Source organism: Leguminivora glycinivorella, chromosome 24 (assembly GCF_023078275.1).
Source record: "Leguminivora glycinivorella isolate SPB_JAAS2020 chromosome 24, LegGlyc_1.1, whole genome shotgun sequence".
Lineage (NCBI taxonomy): Eukaryota > Metazoa > Arthropoda > Insecta > Lepidoptera > Tortricidae > Leguminivora > Leguminivora glycinivorella.
The window spans coordinates 5782095-5806406 of NC_062994.1; the positions used below are offsets into that span (position 1 = coordinate 5782095).

General features: G+C 38.5%; 1 protein-coding gene across 1 annotated transcript; it reads right to left on the reverse strand.

The window, feature by feature from the left end:
- Positions 1 to 9948: 9948 nt before the first annotated feature.
- On the reverse strand, positions 9949 to 21455 carry LOC125238796. The gene is made up of 8 exons (XM_048146240.1): positions 21404 to 21455; positions 20766 to 20838; positions 20140 to 20265; positions 16566 to 16703; positions 14578 to 14736; positions 13541 to 14068; positions 11972 to 12223; positions 9949 to 10022 (listed from the first exon to the last, which is right to left on the reverse strand). The coding sequence occupies exons 1-7, from the start codon at positions 21428 to 21430 to the stop codon at positions 12096 to 12098; spliced, it is 1179 nt and encodes a 392-aa protein (XP_048002197.1). The 5' UTR covers positions 21431 to 21455; the 3' UTR covers positions 9949 to 10022; positions 11972 to 12095.
- Between the last annotated feature and the right edge of the window lie 2857 nt (positions 21456 to 24312).

Here is a 24312-nt window from a genome sequence, read left to right on the forward strand (position 1 = left end):
TTTCGACCAACTGCCTTCAAGACTTCGCGTATAAACGGATTTTTATTCATTCCAGTTAATTATTTCGAGGTTTACGATTGGATACTAAAATCTTGTCAATTTTATATTAACTTTAGTTATGTATGTATTAAAGTTGTTCGGCATGTTTTACTGGGTTCCGTAGCTGTCTTGTTCGCTACGTGCACTAGTGCTGCCCTCATTTTGTCAGCTTTTTCATATTAAATATTGGGGACACCATTTTAGCACAGATCAACAGCCCCAAACTAAGCAAAGCTTGTACTATGGGTGCTAAGCGACGATCTACATACTTAAAAAAAAATCGTTTATTCTCAAAATAAACCCTTTTTAACAATATTAAATCTTCTGCCAAACTGCAGGACAGTTTGTTGGCAGAGGGGACTTCCTTACATAATCTAAGATAAATAGATAAATACATACTTATATACATAGAAAACATCCATGACTTAGGAACAAATATCTGTGCTCATCACACAAATGCCCTTACCCGGATTCGAACCCAGGACCGCGGCTCAGCAGGCAGGGTCACTGAGCCAGACCGGTTGTCAATATTGAATTCTACTTATAATAAGTTCCAACGGCCGTTCTTTAATAACATATTTGGCCCTATTAAGGCTGTTCGGGAGCGCCATTAATATTCTTTATATCTGTCAGCCATCTGAAAGGCCGACGCACCTTCAAACATTCTGGTGTTGTGGGTATCCCTATCCATGGACGGCAGTGATTGCTTACCATCAACTCATTTGCATCCTATTTCTTAAAATCAAATATATAATAAACTAGCTTTTGCCCGCGGCTTCGCTCGCGTTAAATTCGCAAATTGCGAAATGCTGCATACAAACTTCCCTCCCTCCCATTTTAGGGAAGTGGGGGATTAGAAAGAGACAGAAAGTAGCCTATGTCACTCTCCATCTCTTCAACTATCTCCAATTAAAATCACGTCAATTTGTGGCTCGGATTTGCAGTGAAAGACGGACAAACAGACACACACTTTCCCATTTTAGTATGGATAATATCCGTACTCGCTATCGAGTAACTTATCCTGTGTGCGTAGCCGAATGCACAAACGCTCACGAAACGCTCACGATAATATCTCTTTCGTAGTTACTCCTATTGCTGTTGCGTATTGGCGCGACAGAGCCAGATTACATTTCTGCGGCGTTTCGGTGCCGTTTCGCGTCGCAGGAATGCCATTCGGCTACGCCCCTTAAGCTCATGGTTTTTTTATTATAACACTGGTCCCTAAAACCGATATCAATTAGAGTAAAGCATCGCAATCGTCCGATACCATAAACAATTGGTTTTATGTGATCCTAAACGACTACTTTACAATCTATTCTGAGCCCGTAGCCAAGAGCACAATCGCTAAGCGATGGAATCAGGCGTTAAATATTGAAACATATTGTTATTTTTTCTGCCTGAGATACAGGATCTCCTTAGTTCAGGCACGGACATGGTGAAGCCTATTTTGTTTTAATATAGTTTATGGCCTGTTTATTTATAAAGAACTGCTATTTTTGGTAATACATGAATAAATGTTTTTTTTTTTTATAGTTATAAGAGACCAATCATCAGGCATGCATGAATGCTTAATAGTTCCGTGCACTGATCCGCGTTTTATACAGCCTGTTTTTATTGAATTCCGTTAACTTTAAGATTCAGTACATCAAATACAATTAATTTCTCTAAGAAAGTAATAGGTGAGACCAAGGCACATCGTCTCCGCTGGCTTGGCCATCTTATAAGGATGGGTGAGGATCGGGCAGCCAAGAGAGCCTATCTGGGTTGTCCAACTGGACGCCGTCCCGCTGGCCATCCTAAATATCGTTGGGCAGATAGAGTGGAAGCAGATCTCCGTGAACTCGGCGTTAACGAGGGCTGGCGAGAGGTCGCTCTGGACCGCGTAAAATGGCGTGCTCTTGTGTTGGAGGCCAAGACTCACTTTGGGTCGTCGCGCCAATAAAGTAAGTAGTAAGTAGTAAGAAAGTAGCGTCTTAACACTTGCGGTTATCGAGTTGCTTATAGATAATTGCTTAAGCCCGTGTGGTGACGGGTTAAGAATTTCACCACCCCCTTTCTTCCCGTGGGTGTCGTAGAAGTCGACGGTGGGATACGGGTTAAATTGTGGCGTAGGCGAGAGGCTGGCAACCTGTCACTGCAATTTCACAATTTTCGTTTTCTTTCAACCCCTTTTTGCCAAGAGTGGCACTGAAACTTGAGTGGTTCATGTGGTCTGCCTACCCCTTTGTGAGATACAGGCGTGATTGTATGTATGTATGTATGTATGTTATAGATAATTGCTGAACACGTGTGTCACAGCCTTTACCTATTTCTAATGTTATTTGTTTTGACATGTGCCGTCAATCACTTGACACTAACTTGAATGTTATTCTTAAGGGTCTCTCACACTAATAAATTCATTTATTATGTATTAAAATGATATTGTTTTTTGCGAATTGAACTAAAAGTGATATACAGAGTGGTTCCTGATAATGAACCTAACGACGTGTCAAATTTAACGGAAAACAAAAAAACACGGTGTATGTCTCACGAAAGTTCAATATCTATCTAAGTGTTATCTGTCAATTGCTAGATCTCGCTCCATCAACATACCTATTATCTTGAGGATACCTGGGTGGCTAGCCGAATGGCACAATCGCTCACGAAACGCTCACGATTCTCACGAAACGAAGCGCTAGTAGATATCTATCTCTATCGCGCTTGCGTATTGGCGCGACAGAGCCAGCGGCGTATCGCAAGCGCGATAGAGATAGATATCTACTAGCGCTTCGTTTCGTGAGCGTTTCGTGAGCGATTGTGCCATTCGGCTAGCCACCCTGAGAGGCGAAACGCTGGTGGCCTAGCGGTAAGAGCGTGCGACTTTCGATCCGAAGGTTGCAGGTTCGAACCCGGCTCGTACCAATGAGTTTTTCTGAAATTATGTGCGAAATGTCATTTGATATTTGCTAGTCGCTTTTCGGTGAAGGAAAACATCGTGAGGAAACCGGACTAATTCCAATAAGGCCTACCCTTCGGGTTGGAAGGTCAGATGGCAGTCGCTTTCGTAAAACTAGTGCCTACGCCAATTTTTTGTTTTACCACGTCGGTGACAAACAGATATACGGCCCCTTTAGGCCTATGCTCAGCAGTGGGCCATAAAGGGCTGATATTAAATCAAATTAATCTTCTAGATTTTCAGTATAATCGCTGACGCCTCGTACCTATCGTTTTTTCCCGTTCTCCCTATCGCTCTTAAGATTTAGTGGCACGACAGAGTCAGAGTGCGTTTCGATCGAGACAGAGCGTCAAAAAGTACTAATAAGTGTTCTCTTGGCTAGGAGCCAAGCTTTTATAACAATTTCCACTCAGATACGTAGACGTGTTTTAACACATTGTGAGTTCAGCTGTAAATTAAAAGGAAAGTTGATGACCGCTTCGCACAAACGTAATTCTCATTTTCCTCTATCATTGCTGAACTTAATTAATTGACTTTTTAGATTTTTTATTACAGTTAAGTGCCAAAAAATGGGTCATCCAAATAGGTATAGAAATCATATATTTATGTACCTCTAATATCTGAAAAGGAAAAAGAAACTATGCTGTAGTCAATATTGGCCAGATTTAGAGGGCTGTGGTATTATTGCGGCCTATCGGTGTTATTTTAATTTAATTCAAATGCACATTATAGCCCTATATTATTTTTTAAACTTTATTGCAAAAATATACAGTTTCAAAAGGTGGACTTACTGTTACATAGCATTCTCTACCAGTCAACCTTTAGGCCAAACGTGCCGTGCCGTAGTCGAATGGCATTTCGGTACGCGAAACGAAAACGAAACGCCGCGAAAGGTAGTGTGTGTGTGTCTTCGGTACGCAAGAGCGATAGAGGTAGATATATACGAGCGTTTCGTTTCGTGAGCGTTTGTGCCATTCGGCTACGCACCCAGAGAAGACCAAAAGTGGTGGTTAGATATGTAAATAATTATATTTAGCTTATATTTCGTATATTACGTCTTATAAACTATGTAGATAGCGCTATCATTTGTAATTGTATAAAATCACATAATGTAATAAATTATATTGGTATTCTCAAAGCTACGAAATTACCTTTCAAAGCCCTATAGATTCCCTAGTCAGTACCTAATATTAAAAATACACTAATTAATCTAATTGTAATCGCATTTAGAAGTATATAGAAAACAGTGCCATCCAGTGTTCAGTTCATGCATTAAATTAAAAAATCGCCGCTTCCTTTAATATCCCTTTTCCCTGCTTTTAGAAAACATGTCTATAAAATAATTATTACACTGATCGCCAACGGACTTAGAAAGTCCCAAATTTAGGGGATTACCAAGCCTACCCCATAATCAGGGGACATTAGTCGAAGCCAGAGGAATATAATACTTATATGTAGGAAATAGGACGGTGGGTATTAAGTTATTTTTAGGGATTGCAATCCGGTCCGGCGGATCCGGTAATGTGGCCGGATCCGGTACTTCTTTCATGCTACCGGATCCGGTGTAAGATTTATCTCTAAGCTTCAAACTGTTGTTTTACTATTGTTGTCGCAAAATACCTGTACTTCACGTATTATAATACTACTAAAAAAATATACGAAAACTAATAAAATATACTGAAAATATACGAAATAATAAAAAAATATACTGAAAATATACGAAAAAATGGTACTATTGATGTACCGTAAAACGAGGTGGTGTTGAAATGCAGGAGTCACTGAAAATTTAGTTTTTAAGTCATACTGTAAGTTAACTCGGTGAGATTTTCTATAGTAGATTGACAGGAATATTTATTGATCTAACTAATTACACAAACAGCTTCAGTAACAATGCTTGAAGGCCGTTCAAATATGGCCGGATCCGGCCGAATTGGAAATCGGCCCGGATTGCAATCCCTAGTTATTTTTATGAGTTATTGAGGGACAAATGGGCGTTGAACACGCGATCGTGTTTATGTTTGTTGATCTGTTTTTGAGCGGGATTACGATATTCAGTATACATGAAACATTAGACCAAAAATACTTTTTTAACAATTAAAATAGGTATACATACATACATACATACAATCACGCCTGTATCCCATAAAGGGGTAGGCAGAACACATGAAACTACTAAAGCTTCAGTGCCACTCTTGGCAAATAAGGGCTTGAAAGAAAACGAAACTGTGACATTGCAGTGACAGGTTGCCAGGCTCTCGCCTACGCCACAATTTAACCCATATCCCATAGTCGCCTTCTACGACACCCAAGGGAAGAAAGGGGGTGGTGAAATTCTTAACCCGTCACCACACAGGCACAGGCAAAATAGGTATAAGTACGTTAATACATATATATAGTCTTTTGCTCTAAAGCAGTATATAAAAGTTGAGTTGGGTTAAATAAGTTAAATTGTGGCGTAGGCGAGAGGCCGGCAACCTGTCACCGCAATGTCACAATTTCGATTTCATTCAAACCCTTTTTGCCAAGAGTGGCACTGAAACTTGAATAGTTCATGTGCTCTGCCTACCCCTTTATGGATTGAAGGCGTGATTGTATGTATGTATGGATGTATGTATGTATGTTTGTATATATCTTACTGTACTTACACTACTTACCCTGCCAAGTCCAACTGGACTGAAGTGATTTTCAAGCGGTTTTCATCAATGATTTAAAAAATTTCCCTGTTTATTGATTCTTAAATAAATATGCGAGCTGCCATAATAACTCTGTAATCTATTTTTTGTCTACAAGCTTAATGTAAAACAACATATTAAATTTAAATATGCTTCTTGCGAAATATCATTTTATGATAGATATGTAGATTGTATTGTTTAGCCAATAAGCATAGCAATCGGCTAAGTTTTCTATTAAAAATTTATCAAATGGACGCAAACTAGCGCTGGACGGAAACTGGAAAGATAACTGTGCTTACTGAGGTTTTTAGCCCATTTACCCATTATATCATCATTTTCTTGCCCTTATCCCAGTCACTTGGGGTTCGGCGCAGCATGTCTTTCTCTTCCATACATCTCTATCACTCGTCATCTCTTCATTAACTTGTTTTAGTTCCATATCATGTCTCAACACAGTCCATCTACCTCTTCTTCGGTTTTCATCTCCCGTTACTTCCACCACCTTCTACATTTATTCGTAATATCTTTCTCGTCACATGCCTTTCATCCCTCCGCATTAACGTTACTTAATGTCTGGGACTTTAAAAATCTGGAAATAAATTTTATAAAAAGATTAAGTAAATTTCCCTTTTTAGTTTAACGATACCTACCCTCAATTTATGCATAAATAATACACAAGTATTACATTGTACAGTGTAATTTGGAATAATAATTTAATTCAGGTGAGCCCCAAAAGAGCGTGCCGTATCGCGCTCCGCGCCGCACAAAATCAATTTGCATGGTAATGCTACTTTTACGGCCAAGGGTGACAAGTGGCTGATTTGGGGCGGGTAATGCTTCAAAAAATGGAAATATGTTATGGAAATAGGATAGGATAGGATGCAAAGAAAAACGTGTTGTTATGTGTATTTTGTGAAGAAGAATTCTAAAGAAAATTAATATTCTCTGTAAGTATATGGAAATAGTAAAACTTACAGAGAACAATACTTTTTGTGTAAGTACCATAATTTTGGCTCAAATCGCCCAAAATTATTAATAATTTATTATACTTATGATCATCAAATCAGGAAGTCGATTTTGTAATAAAATTTCTACCGATGTCAAAAACAGTTAAATGCTATTTTTCAAATACAAGTGATATAAATTGGTAATCGGTTGATACTGAACGAAAGTACGAGTGAAACACAAAAATCATCTTCTATTTGAGAGTTTCATGTAATAATTGTTTTATTGCATAATTGTCAATTTGTCCTGTGACCTGTGTGGCCTGTGGTGTGAGACCTGTGTGGTGACGGGTTAAGAATTTCACCACCCCCTTTCTTCCCGTGGGTGTCGTAGAAGGCGACTGTGGGATACGGGTTAAAACTTAAATTGTGGCGTAGGCGAGAGGCTGGCAACCTGTCACTGCAATGTCACAGTTTCGTTTTCTTTCAACCCCTTATTTGCCAAGAGAGGTACTGAAGCATTAATAGTTTCATGTGCTCTGCCTACCCCTTTATGGGATACACGCGTCATTGTATGTATGTTATATGTATATGTGTCAATTTGTCACCCAACCGACATTATTTACAGGTTCAAGCAAAATAACAAAAATAAAATAGTAGCAAGTGGGACTAATTTGCTTGCATTAAGTTTATTAGATGACCTGAACATAACCTACATTGAGTTGAATAAAATGATTTCACATAAAAAAGAAATACATAGCAACAAAGTACTAAATACTTTAATCTATTATACGTTAATGACCCACTTGACATAGATACTATACATGACGAAGCCTGCACTGTGGATTTATTTTCTATTTTTTATTTTAATTGCTTATTTATTTGATAAAGATTTTTTTAAACTATATAAGTACTTACATTACATCTCACTTTTAAAATGTCAATAGTTTTTTCGACCATAAACAATTTTGACTTTCTTTTGAGGCGCGTTTGAGCGCGGTAGGGCTTTGTTGGCCCAAGTCTTATTAAACTCGTAAAAAAAATGTTATTGTCGTTGGATCTTGTAATCTTTTTTTTATTAGTAAATCTTGTAATTGACTTTGGTGGCTTAAAGTATTTTTAGTTACGCAATATGGTGGGAAATAAAAGATTAGGCGCATGGCTTTAAGTTTTTATTACTTAACATGGTTAAATAACCATAAACTAATCTGTTTTTTTAAGCTAAGATTCGGTTTTCATCAATTGTAAATTCATCATAAGATTCATTAAGTCCTTGTTAAATTTTGTCTTTCTACTTATCAAACACTTTTTTGTGGTAAAAGTATTAAAGAATTACCAACTTAGTTAATCAAACATATTTTATTTTTTCATATCATCATATTCGTGTCTAATGCGCGCAGCGGTGCAGTCGCGTTGATGATTTAATTCATATAATTACGAAATCGCGCGGCTCGGCCGCTGCCGGTATTTGACGCGATGGCAGACTCTAAACGGAGGCAACCTGTTGTGAACGAGTTCCTCGCCTTTCTTCAAGAAAGAGATAAGCTCATTCTGGAAGGGGCGATGGATGCGGTGAATGCTGTCCAGATGAATTCGCGTGCATCAAGGTTCACTGTCGAAGACATCTGCGAAGCAAAGAGTGTTGTGCGAGTCCCTAGGAATCGCCGGCACCTACGTTCCTCACCGGAGAGGAGATGAAACCGGGAAGAAGAGCCTTGAAGACATTATGAAGATCTTCAAGGAGTACAAGGACCGAATTCCGGAGTTTGTGGCGACAGATATCTCCATCATTCCGTCGTGCGATCCGGATGACGTCAACGTTCGCAGCTTGTTAAGGGAAATCGTGGCCCTAAAAACAAGTTTAGCTGTAGTTATTACTAAGGTCCGACCGAGATCTCGGTCAGGGTCTCGGTCTCGGCATTCTCGGCCGAAAATCGGGCCGAGTTCTCGGTCTCGGTTCTCGGCCGAAATGGGCCGAGATTCTCGGCAAAACCGAGACTGTGATTTTAAATTTATTGCGCACTCGCGTCCGGTTTTTAGCTACCCGTTGATTACATCGCCCGTTTGGTATCCCGATTTTAGTGATTTTGGTAGGTTCTTTATCGATATTTCTCTATAGGCTATGGCGCCTGCCGTATACTTGTTTGTCACTAACGTACCTAGTTTATTTTGCTACGGTAGAAAAGTAAGGGAAGGGGTGCGGTAGGTTTGGGACTTTGGGTAGTTACGGAACTAAACACTAAACACGGCCCGACATGCTATTGGTTTCCTGATTAATAGGCGAATTTTGATTATGAAAATATTTTTTGGAAAAATTGCATGTTTTTCACTGTTTTATAAATTCTCGGTCTCGGTCTCGGTCTCGGCCGAGAATCAAATTGAATCTCGGTCTCGGTCTCGTTCTCGGCCGAGACAAAAATATCGTTCTCGGTCGGACCTTAGTTATTACTAGGTTTGAAACCAGCTTGCAAACAATCGCCGAGTTACGTGACGAAATTAGTTTACGTAATGCTCCTGCTCGGTCAGCGGTTTCAGACCTGACGTCCGATCATCGACCTGACAACACTAGTGTCGAGTCAGGTAGTTTGCGCGTTGACACAATTAAAAATGTCGCACGCGCCGCTCCGCCGCCCGCGCGCCCCCCGCGCGTACGGCCGCCTCCCCCCCTCACATCGAGCTCACGTCAGCGGGCATATGCTGATGTAGCCGCCCTAGCCGGTCAACGCAACGCCGCAGCGAACCAGGTCAGCGCACCTGCAAAGGTGTGTGAAGAACGGGCTCCAATCAAGGAGAAGTCCTCCCGTGCCGATGTGGATAAGGAGGGGTTCACACTGGTGCAAAGGAAGAGCAAGGCGCGTAGGGCGCCTCGTAAGACTCTGTGTGGTACCGCGGAGCCGATTACTTCTGGTCTGCGAGTTGCTACACCGAGTAAAGCGCTCTACGTGTCGCGCTTGCATTACTCCGCCGCTGATGAGGTGGTGGAGTACGTTCGCCGGAAGACTGGCTACACGCTGAGGGTGCAACAGCTGCAGTCGCGCCACTACGTGCACTTCACTTCATTTCTTGTGCGCGTGCCGCGCACGCTGCAGGACACCATCGCGAGCGCAGACTTCTGGCCGAAGGGTGTGGTATTTCGGCGGTTCCGGGGCAACCTGCCGAATCCTACGCCGAGTCAGACGACGCAACGGAGCCACGCTGTTACGTCGTCGCCCAAATCTAATGTTTAATTTGTTTATTTTTTGTATGTCTTTTGTATTATTTTTTTTTGTAAGTCTTGTTTTGTATTTTGTAGTTTCACAGTGCCTTGGTGTAAACTGTAATGCTGTGTTACTTTTTGATTAAATAAATAAATAAATAAATATTAAAAAAAGGTATATTTTTAAAATTTCTCGATAATTACCTACATCAAAAGCTAAAAACAGTGGGTTGCAAATAGGGTGTGCAAACCGGTTAACCGGTTAACCGAAAAACCGGTTAACCGAGGCTTTTTGACCTCTGTTAAAAACCGGTTTTTATAGTCTCTAACCGGTTAATAACCGAAACTGTATTTATTTCTCAAAATTTGGAAAATTAGGCATTAAAACGTTCAAAAATACGTAATTATTTAATGTTTTGTGATAATAAAGATTTATTCATTACTAATCATTGCCTACATTATTATCTGTAATGATTTTATTTTAAAAATTAGTCCCGAATCTACTCAATTATAGTATTTTATGCAACTGGTGGTTAAAAGAGGTCAAAAAAGGTGAGTGGCTTAATAAAGACGCCACGAGCATTTTTTGACTCAGTTAAACACCGTTGCATACAATACTTTTTCTACGACCCAGCACTTACTTTGAAAGAAAATTAAAAATTTAACAAATACCTACTTTCAGTCATCTTAGCTATCTAGTGGACCACACCACCTACCATTTTGAACATGCAGTTTGAGTGCAAATATGAAAATAAAACTGTCTATGGTATGGTTCTCTGAATACTGGCCACTAAGACGAATCGAGCCGCGTCGAATCGAGTACTCATACATTTGAATTCGATTTCATACAATATTTTAATTTGTTAAGTTGGTAGCAATGTTTTATAGAACTTTAACTGCTATATCGTGCTACTGCTACAAAATGTTTTCAGGGTATAGACTAGATGGACTTGTCCTGACATCTTTTATGTAGGGTTTTAAAGTTCTATGTACGACCTTGTAACTCACGAATAACAGTACGGGAGTAGAAAAAACATTTTATACAATACAGTAGAGTCCGGTTAGTATATTACGACTCAGCATAGACCTAACGTCCAACCTCTTACAACGACATAAGCACAGGTATTTATTTGGTTTTCGTATGTGATAGTATGAAAGTACATCAGTTTATTACGGCTCCGATTTTAACGACCAGCCGCTTTTTACGACACATTTTACACAGAATCCGTCCGTCAAGTCCGGTTGCAACGACGAGCGACAACGTTTTTTGTATTACTAGTAAATTGAGGAAACAAAGCTACTTCCACCACCCGAGCACGGCCCCCTGACTTGCCTACAACAAGTAGCAAGATTACATTCATAATCATAATCATAATCATAATATTTATTTATATCATAACATTGTGGCCATGTAACTTTTTGAAGTATTGCTTTTAAAATTTTAACAATTTGTTCGCCTCGGGTCTAATCTTATAAGCTAAATAGAACCCAATTTGTATTTTTCGATTGCGTATAAACTAGTTTTACTTACAAATAATAAGCAAGCACGCATACAAAAAAGGACTTTTCTAACTAAACAAGTCACAATAAAATAAGGTGTTAATACTATGATAATAATACCCTGTAAATAAACCATGTGTTAAACCATGTTTTAGTAATAGAGATGTAGATATTAATTTTAATTAAAAGAAATTAAATTCGTTTTGTACGACATCCGGTTAGTACGACGTAATATCAGATCGGCGGTCCCTCGAGCGTCGTTGTAACCGGAGTCTACCGTATATTTCAAACTATATTTTTCAAAAGAAAGGTAAAATGGAGATCTTGGTTTTCTTACATCAATTGCTTGTATTACTAGGGGCTCTGGGAGCTTAGACCTTCGCGACATGCCTAGAAAACGCAAAACTGACGAATCACGTTCAAACCACACAAGCCTTTATTAGCAATTTCTGCATTTACCAAATTTCCAAAACCTGGATAAAAATGATCTTCATCGTGCAAGTAATACCTGCTACGATATCATCAACATCAGAATTCTTAAAGGTAATGTTAATTATTGCGTAGACCGGCCATTTACTAAAAATCCTCAAAACCGGTTAATAACCGGTTAACCGGTTTTGAAGGAAAAGTTTCGGTTATTAACCGGTTTTTTAAGTTAACCGGTTTTTGCATACCCTAGTTGCAAATTTACAATTCTTTTAGAAAAATAGATGGCTTTGCTAACTATAGAAAAAAGCTGTGGGTTTGGACCTTTGTAATCTCCTAATAATCAAAATTTAATTAAATTATTTAATCATTTACTTATATTATTAATTATTAATTTTAGTCCCACAATCATCATTGTCGCAAATAACAACGCCGTCTTCTATGCAAGTGCACCAGTTGCATCCGAACGGGTCTTTGAACTTGCTCCCCGCTTTACACTCTTGCGCCAATCCTGAAAAATAAATTCATATAAAGAGGACCGTATCCGGAACACGACGCCGTGTTCAAAAACCCGCACATTTCCATCTCCATGGCTGGCAGTCCTCAACTGTGCGTTTCTCCAGAAACTTCCTGCCCCGCACAGCTAAACTGTGGAATGAATAGTCGCCTGCGGTACTTCAAACCTTCAAGAAAAGAGCGTACACCCATATTAATGGCCGGCAACGCACCTCCAACACTTCTGGGGTTTCGGGTGTCCATGGGCGGCAGTGATCGCTTACCATCAGGCGACCTGTGTGCTCGTTTGCCTCCTATCCCATAAAAAAAAATTGCCTTCGACGGTGAGAGGACTTCCAGGCTCAAATAAGACTAGGCTGGTCACGTCTGCCGCAAGTATCCTGACAAATGGGCTAGTGTAGCTACCACGTGGATGCTACAAATAGAGCGCGAACGCGACAGGCCTAGAAGGAGATGAAGGAACGACCTAAACACCTTCCTCACTAACTGACCGGAAGAGGCACTAAAACGGGAGTCATGGAGGTCAAGGGGAGAGGCCTTTGCCCAGCAGTGGGACACCATTATAAGCTAGATAAAAAAATGAATTTGTATCTTTTGGCGTTGAAACTATAAGTCTTTGGGGTCCCAGCGTGGACAAGTTTTTCGCAGAAATCGCGAAGCGTCTGGTTTTCGTAACTACGTGCGTAGCCGAATGGCATTTCTGCGACGCGAAACGAAAACGAAACGCCGCGAATGTCTGGCTCCGTCGCGCCAATACGCAAGAGTGATAGAGATAGATATCTACGAGCGTTTCGTTTCGTGAGCGTTTCGTGAGCGTTTGTGCCATTCGGCTACGTACCCTGGTGACCGAAGAGCTGGTGACTTCCTCGCACATCGTATCAAGAACGTACCAGCGTGGCGATATAGCGAAGAAAGGTCGTTAGCATCCTTGATACAATGCGTCAAGGACCTATTTAAGATATAGGCTAGCTATTACGTTTTATGACTAGTCTTAGTTTCTCAAATTATTTATTCAATTATAAAATTAACCCCATGCCCGTTGTGTCGTTGTCCGTGTGGTGACGGGTTAAGAATTTCACCACCCCCTTTCTTCGCGTGGGTGTCGTAGAAAGTGACTGTGGGATATGGGTTAAATTGTGGCGTAGGCGAGAGACTGGCAACCTGTCACTGCAATGTCACAGTTTCGTTTTCTTTCAACCCTTTGTTTGCCAAGAGTGGCACTGAAACTTAAGTACCTAGTTTCATGTGCTCTGCCTACCCCTTTATGGTATACAGGCGTGATTGTATGTATGTATGTAAAATTAACCTTTACCTTTCAATGATTTCAACTTCAACTTCCTTTTCAAGGCCATCTTCTTAGGCAATAAGTTGTCCGTGTAATCTAAATTAGTATAATCAGGAAACCAATTAAATTTCTTCGGCACTTTCAACCCCTTCTTATTCAATTTCTTCTCTTTTCCCGACAGATATCTATATGCTTCATAATTTATATTACTTGAATGCTCATCAGGTTTAAAAGGATTGGTACCGTTGAAAAATTTTTTGCCAAAATCTTGAAAAGAATCCGGCAATATTGATTTAGTTTGAAAATCGGTTGAACTGGAATTTTTGCTTCCAGCTGTTAGTGTGATGATAGTATAACTTCCACTAGAGACATAGTTGAGGTTTCCGCTACGGAAGATGAACTGTGTCTGGACATCGTTGTCTGAGGATCCGGTGTGTTTGGGACACTTTATAATGGTACAAAATGGATGCCAAGAGATACAGTAGCACCAGTTACAACCGTCTAGGTTGAGATATCTCCCTGGCTTTCTCTCCTTCGCTCTACAGACGTTTGAATCTGTAAACATAAAGAAATTTTATGGGAAATTCTTATACATTTTGATTAGGTCCCACAGTAAGCTCAAGAAGGCACGTATTCGCAAGTCTGGATTGACCGAGCCCATGACTAGAGCACTAGTATGACAGCTAGAATTTGGGAGGCCGTCTCCATTTTAAAACTACTAGGCCCGGCCTTCATATAGGCCTGGATAAATATAAAAAAATCTCTGGTAGCCTAGCGGTCCAGCCTGCGACTTTCAAGCCGGAAGTCGCGGGTTCAAACGCCGCCGGTTCGAACCAATAAGTTTTTCGGAACTTATGTGCGAAACGTCATTGGATATTATGCCAGTCGCTCTTTGGAAAGAAAACATCGTGAAGAAACCGGACTAATCCCAACCCTTCGGGTTGGAAGGTCAGATTGCAGTCGCTTTCGCAAAACTAGTTGTCAAAACGGACCACACCAGCTCCAATGAACCGTGGTAAATGTCGGGATAACGCAAGGAGGATGATGATTTCGTTTAAACGTACCTCTCGTTTTGGAAAGTGCCTTTGGTTTTGAAAGGATCTTCACACACTCTATGTCCGAACAGATCGGTGTGTTCGTGTCGACACAATAGCACCAGTTACAGCCATCTTCAGACTTGAACCTGCCCATAGGTTTATTCGCACAGGTTTCGATGTCTGTCACTGTAAACATTGTGAAGTTAGTTTTCTTCATGCTGGGGAATAGTGCAATGAGATGACTTAAAATTCTGTCTAGATTCTTATCACACAAAAACGAGAGGTTAACTTAAAGCCTGACGAAATATACTACGTGACATGTTGCGGCATTTCATTACAACTATTTTCTTCATACTTAAACCGAACTGTCACCTCATAAAATCAGTCAGACTTTACCTACGTAATTAGATAGTACAATAATGTATCAGCAGCAGGCAAGCCATTGGGAAAAAATAGCCTTTAAAACTTGGATTGGATAGCGCTGGCATCTAGTCCAGATGGGTGAAGTTTTTAGATCCTGCAATCAGGAGCGCACTGATTAATCCCACTGGAGAAACGAAGAGCAAATAGATTGTGAAATAAAGGGTTTGCGGCGTCAACTGGTAGAAAGGGCTCCGCTCCGTTCCAGAGAGGTATGGCGATTCTGTCGGACGCCAAGATTTACTTTAGGAAGCTCCAAGGAAGCGCCGCATTAGTACCAACCGTATAAAGAAATCTCTATTTTCAGAAACTGGTACTTAGGTACATAAATAATACTTATATCATATCCTGTCACTTCTCGACTTTAACTACTGTGACAATAACCCGCTCTATAGTTAAGTTGCTTAGTATAATGACTGCAGTGTTCCTGATTAATGCCTCGTAAAGCTCCATCGCGGATATCCATGCCGTAGTTAATCATTTACCATCAGGAGATAAGCCCCTCTACTCCAGTAGACCAATAGTAAATTAAAATAAGTAACTATATACTAATATTATAAATGAGAAAGTGTGTGTGTCTGTTTGTTTGTCCGTCTTTCAAGGCAAAACAGAGCGACAAATTGACGTGATTTTTAGTTGGAGATAGTTGAAGGGATGGAGAGTGACATAGGCTACTTTTTGTCTCTTTCTAAGGCGAACGAAGCCACGGGCAAAAGCTAGTACATAAATAAATGCAAAAAGAGACTGGCATCTGTTGGCTCGTTGGGTCGACAATATCCGGAAAATTGCGGGTCACAACTGGATGTAACTAGCTCAGGATTGGGAGACGTGGATTCGAAGAGGCCTATGCTCAGCACTCTCAGCAGTGGGCGATGATGAGCTCATAGATGATGATGGGATTTAAGGCTGCTTTCAAAAAAAACGTCAAAATAATGTAAAATTGATAGTTTTAGTCGGTGAAATACTACACTTTCCGTTATCCAATAGATTTATTTAATTGAAGTTCCAGTTAGAGCATCTTATTATCTTGATTTTTATAAGACTGGATTTTTGAAAACTAACTCACTAAATTAATTATGAATTTTTCTCTAATGCACGTTTAGAAAAACGCACGTATAGAGCTGAATCAGTCGATCTTATTTGTAAAATTTGGACAATTTTGAATATTAAAACGGGTAAATTTATAATTCGTATATCCTGTACCACAATCATTTCAGACTAGATTTTTATTTTAAGTTTTTGAAAAAGAGTAAACTAGCCTAGGCAAATTCAATTTTTTTCAGAAACACATCGAAGTAAGTTTTGTACTAAATTAATCTGCAACGTTTACTTAAATTGCTGTTATGCCTTAGTGATTATAAATTGCTATTATTGATTTTTGCCAATTTTTTGAAAACGAGCCTTCACCGGTACAATTATTACCAGTCTTGGACATATTCTCATATTTTGTTAGACCAAGTAGAAAAAGTCCTATAATGTGATATATATTTATAAACTACTCGCAAAGCCCTTTAATTTGATACCACACACGGTATGATCGAGCGCTCGGTTGCGATTTCACTATTTTTAACACGAAAGCCCTCTTAAATACCTACTTAATTTCGTCTTATTTGTTTTCTTTTCACATCTCATCGCTGTACAGAAGGTGGCGCCTTTGTCGCAGAAGCACCAGTTGCACTCATCGGGACCTTTGAATCGACCTGTGGCTGTACACTTTTCTTTTTTGTGAGCGCCTGGAAAATAGTGTGGTAACTGAATTATTTGCTAATTGTATTGTAGGAGGTATTAAGGCATAGATGATGATATTCCGCTTTGTGTGGTAGGGCACAGCACAGCGGATATCGTCTCGCTCGAATCTAGAGCAGAGCCCAACTGGGGTAGTACCTCCGCCTTACAGAAGACCGCAGCCAAATAGCACTAGACCCTACTCATAGTGTTGTGTTCCTGCCGGTGAGTAAGGCTGCCAGAGCTCAACGAGGGTGCGGTGTACTGACGACGGGAGGACTTACGGAACTAACTTGTGCCGTCTATTGTCCTTTGAGTCCTCGGCACCCCGAACCCTCCTTAGAACTTGTGCACTCCTTTTTGCTGCGTACTTAACACAGCAAAAGGGAGTGCACAAGTTTCTAATAGGGTGGCAACGCGCATGTGACACTGATTGAGTTGCAGGCGTCCATAGGTTACGGTGACCGCTTTACATCAGGCGGGCCGTATGCTTGTTTGCCACCGACGTAGTATTAAAAAAAAAACAGAAATGCCTGCAAGCTCAGTTTTTTTTTTAATTGGGGGAAATTAAAAAGAAATCATCTTAAGCAGGCAGGCAAGCATGGTCGCACGATAAATGATAAAACATTAGGCCGTCCCTATCGAACTTACAAATAGTTTTTTTTTTTAATTTATTGGAAACAAAGATTACAGTTATACAGTTTCTAATTTTTTCGCCAAACTTTAACGGCGAAATGAAGCACTCATTTTCAAAGTTAGTACCTTAAATTATATTGAAAGTCTAGTGTTAATAAAATAAGAATGACTAGTGTTAATATTATAATAATAGGTACGATAGGAACGGCCTGATGTTTTATAATTTATCGCGCGACCATACTTAATAACTTGCCATTCGGTAAATATAATTCTGTATTTTTCCCCTCACTAGCTCGGAAACACGTGTTTTGTCCTTTAATACCAGCGGGTAAAAACGCATTTTATCCACTAGTGGGTAAAGTAATTTGACCTTGAATAAAGTCAAATTAAGTGCTTTAAAATTTATAAAAGTAGGTGAATCTAGTAATGAAGATGATTTACCACCTGTGCAACTACTGGAAGCAGTGATATCGCATTTTTTGCGTTGTAGTTTCCTCGCTATAGTGAGGGGAAAAGTTTTGTGTTACACACGGGTGCAAATGTATTTTACTTCTCGTGTGTTAAAAAACTCGCAAGTTCAGGATTCTATTCTCGAACCGCTCGCTTCGCTCGTGGTTCAACTATAGAATCCTTTCACTTGCTCGTTTTTCAATTCCACACTCGGCGTTAAAATACAACTTTGCCCCCTTGTATAACAAATAACTATTATTACAAAAATAAAGCAGTACGCCGCGTTGCGGATTTTCAGCTGAACTAATTTATTTTACTGGCAAGGATTACTTTTTGACAACCGTCATCGAAAGGTGATCGAAAGTCATCGAATAGTTTTCCCGTTTTACTCGGCTGGCTGAATGCGTCAATAGCGCGATGCCATTAAAAAAAAGTCATCGAATGTCAGTGATATAAACTAGAAGTAAATATTTCAAATTTTCTAACGGTTTTATCGCAAATAGGCGCAAAAAAATATTTAAAAAAATGAAAATAATTATAGGTACTGAACGTGATAAATTACGTACAACAAAAAAGGATGAAGGATTTCACAGCATTCGACAACAATGTTCTGAGATCGGTTGTTGACATGTCCGGTACTGACAGTTTATAGTGCGGTTCTCATGTATTGATTAGTTGGTTTCGATTTAGCTTAATATATTTTTTGTTATTATTTATGGTGTCTGTAGCTCTGCCGTGAAAAATATTTAAAGAAATAAGGAGACCGTTCTATCATTGCCACCAGTACAAAACAAGGTCCCACGTAAAAAGAAAACAAACATCGACGACTTCGATAAAAGTACCAGATTCATATACTTTAGGCTGTTCCGAAGAAGTAGCAAGTCTTAAAACCAAGCTTATTAATTTTTTGTTATCTAAAACCATGTTTTAATTTTCTACAAATATTAACGCGAAACCAGTACACACTGTCCCCATTATATATGGCGTCCGCACATTATTGCCATATGAAATCGGTTTGTAGCGAGTCTAACAGGGTCAAATAAAAACTTGTCAGGCTTTATTATTCTTAATTTTTAGAACTAAATCACAGAATATATAATAGTACAAGTACAGAAGGCCCACTGCTTTGATGTTCATAAAACACCGCCTTTTTAAATGCCTACATTATTCTTACAAAGAAACGAGCCGCACGTGCGCAGCGACTGACAATAGGGTTGCCTATAGATTAAAGCGAATTAATACTGAGATAAAATGTTATACTATTATATTCAAGTCTTGGGTACTTTGTAGGTATTTAAATATTTTGTTTAAGTTCCAACATCACAAACCTTAGTGTGACTTAATCAATAGTAGATCTATGTAAGAATGTACCAAGGTATTTATTTTATTCATGATGTCTATTTAACTGAGCATTATTAGCCATTCCACACGTGGACATCGCTTATGAACCTTAAAAAAAACTCGCGACGTAAAGTAACGATAGACAGTGCGAACGTGCGTTCCGCGAGAACGCGCGCAACCCCTGACCCTTTAGCATAACTTGCCTTGTCGCGCGCGAGTCCATATATCAAGCGCGACTTCAAGTATGGACTCGCGCGCGACAAGGCAAGTTGTGCTAGAAGGGCTGATTAGGCCGCGAACTCGCGGCCGCCAGCATGTACTTGTAGCGTGGCGATAGAATCGCGGAGTGAGCCGCCCCTGACTAAACGGGACTTAATCGCGTAGGCGTAAGGGTTCGTAGGTATCTAGCTACGTCTGGTTCTAACAATGCAAATCGTGTTAGTTTAGCATTTCTTTTTTTTGCCACTTATAGGAAGTGTGATATTATTGAAAAAAAATATGCTATTTTTATTCAGAATAGTCAGAATTACTAGCCTTTTCAATCCTAGTAGTTACAAAAATTGTCCCATACGATTTTTTCTTATTTTGTTACCATTTTCCGTACAAAGTAACAAAAATGTATGGAAATTCTGGGACACTTTTTGTCTCCCAGTGAGATTGAAAGTACTCGTGATTCTGAGTAAGTACAATTGACCTAAAATTCCTTAAAACAATGAAAAAAAATTTATTGGCAAAAAAAAAGAAATGCTCAGTTAATATTCTTAGTAGAAACTCTAGGTCCATGGGGTCCCAGCGCGAACAAGTTGTTCACAGAAATCGCGAAGCGTCTGATTGAGGTAACTGGTGAGTGGTGACCGAAGAGCTGGCGACTTCCTGGCACAACGTATCAGCATTGCGATACAGCGAGGAAATGTCGCCAGTATCCTTGATACAATGCCTAAAGGGCCTATTTTAGACATTAGCTGGCTTTTAAGTTTAGTCTTAGTTTCTTATATAATTATGTAAATATATTCTTACCTAGTATGTCTTTAATTTTCTTTTTATTTTTATTTTTTTTGTTTCTCTTGGCACTAAGACGACAAATGGAGCGACCGAATCCATTGCTGTCACTTATCGACCCAGGTTTACAGTTTTTTACACCATCTGTAAAATAGTTATTTAAGGTCAGTGTGAAAATTCCGACATACCCACCTATTTTTTAAACATATGGTTCAAAAGTTAGACGGCCACACACTTTTTGTACTTTAGGAGCGATTATTTTCGAAAATAATAATTTTATTAAAAAAAAATTTTTAAATAAGTAGTAAACCTCTATTCGTTTTTAAATACCTATCCAACAATATATCAACTATAAGATATTAGCAACTGTAAGATTGTGTAAAAAAAAATGAGAATAAATAAATAATTTTGTTTTTTTTTTAATATCACTTTACATGTAGGGGGTACTAATAAGACATTTTCTTCCACTTTTTATTTTACCACTTATTCGGCGTGATTGATATACATATTGGTCCCAATTTTCAGCTTTCTAGTACTAACGGTCGCTGAGATTATCCGCGGACGGACCGACGGACGGACAGACATTGCGAAACTATAAGGGTTCCTAGTTGACTACGGAACCCTAAAAACATGTAGGTACTTACTGTCATACCACTGCACATCTAGGAGGTCCCCTTTATTGCCGTAGTCAAATTCAGATAATGTTAATGGGATCACCTGCAATTTTTATGTATTTATTAAATAATAATACATTATGCAACATGGGGCGCAAGTTGAATATTGCTAACGAGAGTAAGTTAAATCGGAACGACGGATTACCGGAGCGGTTTAAAAGACTCGAGTTTGCAATATTCTTACGCATCGAGTTACATACAATGTTTTTCATCACAGTTGCAAGTTATTTCTTAGTTTAATGGGCATTTTCAAAAATTGGGACCCAAAATTAGTGAAAGTTGTTATTAGTTAAAAAAAAATAACTAGATGGCAGTTTTGTGACCACAATTAAGCATGAAATTTCAATAAAAAAAATTGCTTTCGTGTTAATTACATAAACTATTGCAATAATCTACCTTTATGACATGAAAGAAGTTGGTTTTTAGACACATTGTAATCTTAATTTTCGTCACAAAACGGACATCGAGTTAATTTTTGTTAACAACTGTCACTAATTTTGGGTCCCTATTTCTGAAAATGCCCTAATGTAGTTTGGAAGTTAGTTTTATTTGAAATATGGTATTTTATTAACGTGTTTAGTGTTTTGTAGTAGACAAAGTTATTTTACCCATATAAAAATAAGAAAATGTTTCATTGCTTTCAGAAGTACTTTTAAAATGCCTAGACACTAGGCTCTGTGAAGAAAATCAATTTCTGATCAATTAAAAAAGAATTAATAAACACATATTGCGATGAAATTGATTAGTTCTGAATTCTTGAGTCTTAATTAACATAAATTTCATATCTGTTTCTTAACATCTTTTTTTGTTTTAGGTGTAGGAATCAGTTGTCACAAATAATACGTTGTGTGCACATGACTTTTTTGTCTACTTTTTATTTAATATGAATTAAAAAAAAAAAAAAAATTAAAATATTTATTCAGCAAATGCCACAGGGGCACTTTTGATAAATATGTTTTTTGAACTCAGACTCACTAGCTTTTTTAACGCTAATTGGTGAAAAAGTACCTATCCCATAATTACGATTATTTCCAAGTGTGTTATCATTTTCCATGTAGTTTGTATGGGGTAACAAAAGATCAAAGTAACAAAAATGTGTCGAAATTATGGGACCAGCAGTTCTCAAATAGTTTGTACAAAAATTAAGGAAAAAGTTAAATCACTTGTCTTTATTCCTATTTTGTTACCAAGATTTATGATGAATTGAATTTTCTTGTAAGTTTTATTGCGTAATTAAGGTTCTCTAATAGTATCTTTATTTTCTTAATTATAACAATTATCCCGTATATACTCGTATGAAATTGTTATGAAAGTCCACTTATGTTACTAAATGTTGGTAACAAAATGGGATCAATTAAATTTAGCTGACGTGGCTATGTACAAAGTCTTTGGGAACTGCTCGGACGCTCTTTTTCTCCTATATTTAGATAGAAATAAGGGCCCATTTAGACGGTACGAGAACTCGCATACGAGTTTTATTACATTGCGGTATTTGATGGCTGTGCAAAATTGTATGTACCCTCAATAGCCCGCAATGTAACTAAAATCGCATGCGAGTTCGCACGCCGTCTAAATCAGGTCTTATGCTCGTGCTCGCGTAGAACTGAACAAGATTCACTAGAAGTATAGAAATTAAAAAAAATGGAAATTTAAAAAGAAAATGGGAAAGTGTGTGTGTCTGTTTGTTTGTCCGTCTTTCACGGCAAAACGGAGCGACGAATTGACGTAATTTTTAAGAGGAGATAGTTGAAGAGATGGAGAGTGACATAGGCTTCATTTTGTCTCTTTCTAACGCGAAGCCGCGGGTAAAATCTAGTAGAATAGGGATGACGACTACATTAAAAAAATGGCATTCTGTTTAGTCCGTCAGTTAGATCGTCTTAAAATACTGAACACATATTTTTCGCTTTATCTAGTGAATTAAAAAGTACAAAGGTACAGGGGATCAAAGTTCCGGAGTGGGGGCTTGTGACGTCACTGTTAGGTAAAAAATGTACCTAGGCGTGACGTCACACAAAACTTCAAGGCACTGTACCGTCGTCATTTTTCGTTTACGAGAAAAAAGAAAAAATATGTGTCCAAAATTTTTGAGGATCTAACTGACGGACTAAAAATTTTTTTTAGTTGTCTCGGCTATTATAAAAGCCTATAAAATGAGGCCCTCACTAGTCGCACACCTACTGAATGTGGGATCACAATTAACCAACGGTTTTTGACATTCATATGAATAGTTAATTGGTATTTTTGTCACGGCCTTAGCCAGTTATTGATATTTTCGGTATGTGGGCAACAATGTCGGTTTTAATTATAATTGTAACACCACCCGTGGTGTCCGACAAGTATAAACTGTGGCTCTATTACACATGTCACGGTAGTAGGTCATGACATGACTATATGGTCATCATAGAGTTATGGGTATAGACGCACTTGTACAATTTTATAGTTATTTTTATCAAAAATGTGTTGCATTAGATATAGATATTATTCATTTTTCGAGGTGAGTATGTAATAGTTATTTGTTATACAAGGGGGCAAAGTTGTATTTTAACGCCGAGTGTGGAATTAAAAAACGAGCAAGTGAAAGGATTCTATAGTTGAACCACGAGCGAAGCGAGTGGTTCGAAAATAGAATCCTGAACTTGCGAGTTTTTTAACACACGAGAAGTAAAATACATTTGCACTCGAGTGTAACACAAAACTTTTCCCCTCACTACAGCGAGGAAACTACAACGCAAAAAAATGCGTTTATCGCTGCTTCCAGTAGTTCCACAGGTGGTAAATCATATTTATTACTAGATTCACCTACTTTTATCAATTTTAAAGCAGTTAATTTGACTTTATTCAAGGTCATATTACTTTACCCACTAGTGGATAAAATTCGTTTTTACCCGCTGGTATTAAAGGACAAAACACGTGTTTCCGAGCTAGTGAGGGGAAAACTATAGTTACTTCTTTGTCCGAATCCGAACCAACGCTTTGATAATTTTTGGCTAGAAAAAAAAATATGTTGACATGCTAAAAGTATATATATAAACATAACATTTAAAAATGACAAATAACAGCACCAATGTCTTCGTAGCTGGCAGTTACGAAAAAACAAATTTAAGTATGGCATCAAATTTTACTTAAAATTGATAATTTTAAATTTAATTTTACTTATTCTATCTGTAACTAAAGTAAGTTAAATCTACCTCCCGTTGTTTTGTACCAAAAACCAAGGAATCCATGTACACAACGAGGATTGGACATCAAAACTATTGTCTTACTTTTTACAAAATGGTGGACAAGATTCCATGCGTGTAACTGGGTTGCTTTTTATTAAAAAACATGGCTGACATATGTTACATTACTTCGAAAAATGAACAATGATATTGTATGTAAGAGGTATTTTTACCGTTTAATTAAAAGCACAGTTGGTTTTTAAAATAGTTATAAGGGGCAAGTTTTTGCACATATAAGGACATTCTTAAATTACTTTCTTAAATTTTTCTGAAGTTCTTTCTAGTAAAATAATTGA